The 8,091-nt window shown below is 34.1% G+C and overlaps 2 protein-coding genes across 2 annotated transcripts; both read right to left on the reverse strand.

Moving 5' to 3' along the window:
• Nucleotides 1-113: 113 nt before the first annotated feature.
• Nucleotides 114-3,329, reverse strand: LOC130717121 (ubiquitin-conjugating enzyme E2 27). The gene is made up of 6 exons (XM_057567241.1): nt 3,178-3,329; nt 2,876-3,067; nt 2,705-2,753; nt 1,302-1,461; nt 999-1,088; nt 114-474 (listed from the first exon to the last, which is right to left on the reverse strand). The coding sequence occupies exons 2-6, from the start codon at nt 3,054-3,056 to the stop codon at nt 373-375; spliced, it is 582 nt and encodes a 193-aa protein (XP_057423224.1). The 5' UTR covers nt 3,057-3,067; nt 3,178-3,329; the 3' UTR covers nt 114-372.
• Nucleotides 3,330-5,609: 2,280 nt separating this feature from the next.
• Nucleotides 5,610-7,541, reverse strand: LOC130732084 (uncharacterized). Its single transcript, XM_057584206.1, has 3 exons — nt 6,629-7,541; nt 6,173-6,279; nt 5,610-5,970 (listed from the first exon to the last, which is right to left on the reverse strand). Exons 1-3 carry the CDS (start codon nt 7,326-7,328, stop codon nt 5,806-5,808), a joined length of 972 nt encoding a protein of 323 aa, XP_057440189.1. The 5' UTR covers nt 7,329-7,541; the 3' UTR covers nt 5,610-5,805.
• Between the last annotated feature and the right edge of the window lie 550 nt (nt 7,542-8,091).

Raw genomic sequence — 8,091 nt, forward strand, 5'->3', positions numbered from 1 at the left:
TGTTTTTTACATTAGTAGAGTAAGTCTTTATTAGAAGAGACAAGGCAAATTTCTCCCAGAATCACCAGTCTATTGGCTTTCATCTCTCAAGCAAACCCTTTGATCCACTTCAGTTATGTAAACCAGCTTAATAATACAGCAAGATCAAAATTAAATAATCCATACATGAAGCAGAAACCTTGCTAATAAGGTATTCAATTTCATCCCTGCTAGTATAATAACATTAGGAAAATGTCAAGTACCAAACTTCCAAAAGAGGGGGAAAAAAAGAAGGATGTGTAAAATGAAAACACTATACGGCGTCCTTAAATAGATTATATATTTATATTTCAATTAACACTTTTTGTCTCTTTGGTTCCAACATTTTAAGAGCTAAAGCAGCCTTTCAAGAGCCAAGTTTTCATCACCTCCAACAGATTCCAAAATGCTCCTTACTTGAGCTTCAGGAAATCCCATCTCAACCAGTTTCTGTACCTGTATCAAATCACATATGTTATAAAACTACCTCATGTAAATAGTGTCATAATTGATGCATTAGCATTGGAAATTAAAATAATTACCAACGTAGCTGAAGTTTCATTGTTTCGCACTTACCATATCAAAAGTATAATCTTTTTTTTGATAAGCCATATCAAAAGTATAATCAATATGCTCAAACTGGTTATGCATGTCATTTTTCAATTTCAAAACCTAACTGGTATTGATTGATTATGGTTGAAACTTCCATGTTTATCATTTTCGTATAAATTTATCATAAAATGCACTGTCTAGTATAATAATACCACCTAGATCACTAGATCATTATTAAATTTTCACTGAAGTGTTGAAACAAGATGCATGTGTGAAACATTAAACTCAACAGCCCATGTATCCAAAACAAACTCATGTAAGAAAGTAAGTGTCCAACCTGAATGTTAAGAAGATGTCACACTGAGAAAAATATGCTCAATAATGTGCATCGTCATTCCAATAACATAAAAGCAACAAGCTAGTCATACCTTATCTTCGATCCCACGAGATGATGCCTTTGCAAAACTTTCAGTCCAGTAGCGAGCAGTGTTAACAAATGTTTGATAGTCTTTCAGATACTGCATTGTCCGTAGACAGACACCGCTTTAGATTGACAGAAGAACTTGAAAGAAATAAGCAATATTAATATATGTTGATTTACCAGAAACCGAGGCGAGTTTCGAATTATTCAATACACTAAGCATTGGCAATTACACACACAAAGCACATGAATCGAAAAACATTTCACAAACATAAAGACACACTACATCAGAGAATGAGTCACAACAGACCTGCTGCGCCACAACAGCATCTTGAGGATCATCAGGCTGAGGAGCAGAGAGAAGTGCTTGCACAGAAAGAAGGGCAGTCTTCAGAGTGAGCGCTGGGCTCCACTGGTCTTTTAAGATGTCCAGACAAATAGCTCCACTCTGGCTGCTGATATTAGGGTGCCTTCAACAATTAACATACACCACAAATCCACACATTAACCAATTGAACAGATATTTTGCCATTGCAATACATGCCATATTTGCTATGCATAAATAAATGCTCGTTCATAAATGCTAAGGTAGAATGAACTCCATCATCACGAGCTTTTTCAGAAGCCAGAACACATGAGGCTGAGGCAATTGAAACCTTGAGTTTGCCATAGAACCTGGGGCAAACTCACACTTCTACAGTCTTGAGAGAACATCAAAACAGGCCAAGAATTATGTTTTTCAAGCTTAATAATCAAAGAAAGATAGTGAAAGGAAGGTGTACACAAGAGATGTACTAAAATACAGAGCTCATCATATCCATATCTTGAGGCAAAATGCCACAATACCATACTCTATTTTATGAAAATTGAAAAAGGCCAGCATATTAAGCCTCTCTAGAAGATTGTGATGAACTTGCAGTGGCATCAATAATAAAATTGAAACAGATGATAGCCTAGCATTAAACCTTGTAAAACTGTCTGTATCATCCATGAATAAAGGATGTCATATGTGTTTTAGAAGAGCTAATTTTACAATCAAATCCCAACCCTATCTATCTATTGATTACATTAAAAGTCACAGCATGTCAAACAACAGGTGTATTTGGTTTGTTAGCAATTTTAATTTCAATTGATATGTTTTCACTAATAATTACAAAAATATCACCTTCTTTTGTTCCTTTGTTCTCAATAATATATAAAGGAAATGGTGAAACTCCCTTTGTAGATTCTTGAATTGAGGAAACAAAGAGCATGTTTGGATAAACTTTAAAACAAACACTATAGAAAAAGAAAAGTTGAAACAATCTTGCAATGACTCGAGTCTTCTTGCATAAAAGTTGAAATCAGCTTCCCCAACTCAAATTTTTTATAAACTCCCTTCAAAGTTAGACCTATTGTAAGGGCTTTTTCATAAAATTGGGAACCAAATACCTATTATCTGAGCTGAAAAGCTCCCAAAAGCTATAAGCTAATCCAAACTGTGCTAATTTTTGTGATCATTAATAAAAAACATTTCAACTGAAACAGAAAATCCTGGCATTGAACGTTTTCTTACTTTTACATTCCCAATTTTCCATACACAGAGGTAGACAACTAATGAAATACACACAAGATCAACACATTTAATTACATCAAACCTAACCACTCTATTCTGTAATCCATAACAGTTCATTAATCACAAAAAGGGGGCAAAAAAAGACAAGGCTTTCCTACCAGACTTTGGTGGTAAACCGCATCTTAGGTGGTTCAAACGGGTACCCATCTGCAACAAAAAAACAGTAACGGAAGCATTAATTAATTAAACAAATCAAATCAACACCAATAAAAACCAAACCCTAATCCACCAAATCAAACAGGTTCTTCGGATCAAAGAAGAAAATGTACCAGGCAATGTGATATCAATCTGAAAAACACCCCCTTCATAGGGAGTCCCAACAGGGCCAGGAATGGTGCCGAGCAAGAGAACAAGGCTGGTGTCGCCTTTAGGGACGACACGGATGCCGGATCCCTCTGCGTCCTTGCTGCATTCCACAAGCTCCTTCTGCACGCGAGCAAAGTCTATCATCTTCAATCAATCTGATGATAATACCAATTGCAAAACCCTAAGCCACAGAAATTCACAAACAGAGAACAAATAGAGAAAAATTGCGATATTGCGTGTGTGTGTGTGTGTGTGGTTGATTCACCTTGAATCAAATTGGAACAACGAAGAAGAAGAAGAAGATGAAGAACGCTTCCTCTTCACCTCAACTTCGCGGTGCAGAAGAGAGAAACAAGAATAAAGCTACTGTGAAGAGTGACGAGTGATTTTCCTTTTTTTATTTTCTTTTTTTATTTTAATATTTTTTTTGGTGAATCTTTTTATTTTTTATTTTTTCTATTTTTGCCTTTCTCTCTACCTGCACTTTTGTTTATGTGAAGTTTAAGGTGGTGAGGTGAATCATGAATGAGAGTTGTTGGATTCTTTGCCTTGCAATGTAGCTTTATCTCCTCCATGGGTTACTTGAATTGAGTTATATATATGATTAGGATTCTTTTCTTTTATGGACAAAAATACAAAATAAAATAAAGCAAAGTCGAAACAACTCCAAACAACCTAAAAAGAAAATCGCAACTAGAGAAAAACAACCTTAAAACAAAGCAGAGTACCTAGTGAAACTTCCTTTGCGGTAAATAAGTGACAGGAAAGCCTCGACATCAACGCAAAGAAGCACCAACCTCAAACCCTATGAAGACTTACGCGCGAAAATTTGAACCGTAATTGGAGCAATTTCATCTCTATGATTATACACCATTTTTGTAAATAAATAGAGCAACCTCATCTCTACGGCTATACACTTTTTTATATACACTAAACGTGTAAACCTTTTAAAATACTAATAATTTACTTTTTAAAAGTAATTATTGTTATGCTTAAAGAATGTAATTATAATCTAGCAAACGTGTTGATCAATTGATTATATTGTAAAGAAATGTAATATTACAGAATATATGATAGTATTAATGTTGTTACATTGAGGATTGAAATAAATTGAATGAAAATTTTCTCGTGACTATGGATTAAATGCGAGAGGATTTATTTAAAAAATCTTAGGAGAAGGATCTCCTCGTGACGTTTGTTAATATTACTTTAAAAGGAAATGGTTTTAGAAAGGGGAATGTTTTCTAGCTTAGGAGAAGCTTTTATATAGTATGATTTATGAATGAAAAAAATGACCAATATTTGAATCTAATTTGGCCAAATCTATCTGCATACCAATCAAGTGCCACAGACACATAACATCTCGTGACGTTATATAATAGGTACCAAGTGATGGGGTGATCTGTAAGCAATGACCAAACTGTATTAAAATGGTTACTTGACTTTGGCTTCTGCTTTTTTACTATGTTGTTATATTTAGTTAAAAACAATCGAATCAACTCTTAATTTTGTTCCTGATATTTCATCTAAAACACTTTACTAGCATATAGAACAATACTTACGAGGATAGTCAACTTCTTCTCATGAATCAGAAGCTTTATAATATATGTTTTTCACAGAGTGATTAAGAAAAGAGAAAAGATGAATCAATTCAAAACTTTTAACTCTAGCCTAATGCGCAAACCACCCCTTAATGACGTGTTCGGTTGTTGGGGTTGTGTGTGCTTGACCTAATCAACAGATAATTAAGTGTACAAATCTTTCGCATCATAGTAGATATCTCGCCCTCACAGGCTCTATTCTTCCAAAACTGAACCTGTGAGGGTGAGATATCTATTGCTCTCCAACCTTCTTGTTTATGCATCATAAGTTTGCTTATTAAATCAAAATTGAACAAACATTTAATAACAAAGAACTGAGTAAAAAGTAGCATAAGTTTTGGAAGGAGATTGGATTGATATGAGTGATTTGGATATATGCGACCTTCATTTGGGCTGGAAGTCGCTTGTTTGGGCTTTAGCGTACATTGGGTTGGAAGAGGCGACCTCTTGAGCAGACGAGGTGTTAATTGCAGGCCTAAGTTACGTCAAAAGGCCTCTTGACGCAAAATCTCATGATTGGAACTTTCTAGATAATAACTTGGTTATTCCAAATCCTAATTTGTAGTGATGCTTGCCAAGTGGCAAAATTTCATTAATTGCAAACTAAAATGAAATGAGTAATGTTACTCACAGTGGAATGATGAGAGAGATAGGAAGAAAAGAAAAAATAAGGGAGAGAAAGTATGAGATGTGATAGATGGTAAGAGGAGAGAGATAGAAACAAAAAGAGGTGGAAATGAAGTGTTTTAAAAATGAGGTGTGTATATATCATTACTCAAAATGAAATGGGTTTCTGAATAACCCTTTCGAGCTTATCTGGCTTAGCATTTTTTAGCTCAATGACTACAATTTCTGAATTTAATATGTAAGGATTGATATAAAAAGATTTAAAACCACTCACCAATATGAGTTGCATACATGACTTAAAAGTTATGTACTTTAACTAAAATGGTTTAATATTTTTGGGAACACACAAGGATGTTATTTTGGATATATGAAAATTCTATTTATCATAGTGTTCTTATATTCTTTGCATAAGTGTTCCATTTCTATTTTTTATCCAATCAGGTAACTAGTCTTTAACTGACATCATATATGTGATTAAGAATATTCAATTGCATAAATTAATAAATGAAAGAAACAAAGATTAATAATATAAAGGTAGGCTTACATGCCATGCCATCTACCATTTGATGGGGACTCAGAAGCCCTACAAAAGCTCAAACAAAGAAGAAGGAAAGAAGGTAATATAATTTGTCTTTGCATTCTTTCTATCATCTATTTTTATACAATCAATGTTGTGAAAGAATACTTTTTCTGTCATTGCCCGTGCATGCCATCATTTTGTTCATTCCATTCATATGTAGATGCTTAACGTGGAATAGATTTTTCTTCATTCCCCCAAATTTCTTTATCCTATTTCCTTTTCTCTTTGGAGCTGATTCAATTTTGACAACCTGAAGTATCAAATAATAAGTTATTGTGAGATCAAACGCATGATACATACATCTTAAGATAACAAATTGTTCCTTTTTATCAAAGACAAATTGTTCCTTGATGTCCTTCATGACTTCTGAATATGAAAGATACAGAGAAAGAAAAAAAAGGAAAGAAAGAAAGATACATGAAATCATAGAGAAAATAGTGAAAGCATCTTACCTCGTTTGAGTTTCCAGTGTTCCTTGATGATCCAGATGCAACGCTTTCACTATCATTACTCTCAGCACTGGGTGACTTATGGTGGACGGCAATGATTGGTTTCTCACCTGCATGTGTCAATGTCCAACATATTAGTACTATGTTTGAAGATATTTTTACAATTGATTCAAAATTCAAAATCACTTATGAGAAAAAGCTTTGTTTTGTAAACTCTGGGTATCAGAATTGACTCTATGAAAAATAAGTTGATCTAATCATGATATATAAGTTTGGGAAAAAGAAAAGAGAACAGTATGAATGTATGATACACTTTTGATATAAATGCAAACAAATTTATCAAAAATGCTGATAATAACATGTTTGAAAATTGTCATACAATTGATTCTAAAATCAAAATTAATTTTAAGAAGAAGTTGATTATGGAAAAAAATGGTTAATTCAAACATGCGTACTCACATGTTTTTTCTTCTTGTTTTCTCTTCTCGGCTTCAACATAATAAATTCTGAAGCTGGGCGAGCCAGGACCTATGCACCTGCCAATTTCATAATCATCCTCATCCTCCTCCTCCTCGTCATTCTCCTCATCATCACTGTGATGTTTTGCAGTTTCTAGTTCATGTTTTGCATTTGCTTCTTTCTGTTTTGCACTTTCTTCTTCACATTTTGCATATGCTTCTTTATGTTGTGCATATTCTTCATCATCTTTTGCATAATTTACTTCTTCATGTTTTTCACTCACTTCTTCAAATTTATCCTCTGGCTCCGGCACTGATTTCTTTATGTCAACCTCCTTTGCAACATCTTTCACTTTTTCTTGTTCTTGATCTTTATGATCTCTACATTGCAACTCATCATTCATGCATTCGAAGTCTGGCAATGGAACAACTTTAGAGAGCTTTTCTACAACCACCACACGCACCAACACGTTTTGCTTTTTTTCTATTTCATTTTCATCAGAAGATTGAGAGTTTTCATCTTCCGCAGCATCATCCTTCAGCAACTGCTTCTTGGACAAACCTCCTTCTTCTCCTACTCCCAGAGAGACTCTGTTGCTTCTCCGTTTTCGAAACTCCTCCATTCGTTGGCGAAGGAGAGGACGGAGTCTCACTGGCAATACCTCTCCATCTCCATTCAAGCTCGAATTGTTGCAACCCATTGAAGATAAATAATAATAACAAAGCAAAAAGCAATGTTATGTGACAATGTTTAAAATTAATTTAAAAACAAGATGAAAGAATATTGTTAGGTAACCTACCCTGCAATGAAGAGCAGGATAGGGGGATTAAGAAGGGGTTTTGCAGTTGAAATAACAAGATACAGTCTGTATTTGCAGGTGTTCTTTGTTGTTGGTCAATAATGGTACCAAAAACAGGTTATATTGTCCTTATTTTTCGTATTTGAACTTGGAAAGTGTCAACATTAGTTATTGGATCCCTTATTTGTACAAGTTATGTTGGTGCTTTATGTAAACCAGTTTGTGACCCCATATCTGTACATTTTCTAAAATAAGGTTTCCTCCTCGTTTTGCTCCTTTTTGTTTTGGATCATCACAAAGAGACTCTTTTCCACTCTTCCAATCATAGTATTTATTTATTTTATCCGACCATTAGGGATGGCAATGGGTCTCGGGCCCATAGGGTACCCACAAAAAATACCTATTTTTTTGGGTAGGGTAAAACCCCGCTAGATGGGTATGAGGTTGGGTATGGGTAATTACCGGCAAAAAGTATTGGGTATTGGTGTCATACCCGCACACACATATTATTATTATTATTATTATTATTATTATTTAGTATTATATGAACAAATTAACTTAAGTTATAGCTTTCAAACTTACTTATTTTAAAAAATAGGTGAATATTTAAGGTATTCATAATCATTACTAATTTACTCTCACTTATTTTTAAAATTAGTAAGTT

Source organism: Lotus japonicus, chromosome 1 (genome assembly GCF_012489685.1).
Source record: "Lotus japonicus ecotype B-129 chromosome 1, LjGifu_v1.2".
Lineage (NCBI taxonomy): Eukaryota > Viridiplantae > Streptophyta > Magnoliopsida > Fabales > Fabaceae > Lotus > Lotus japonicus.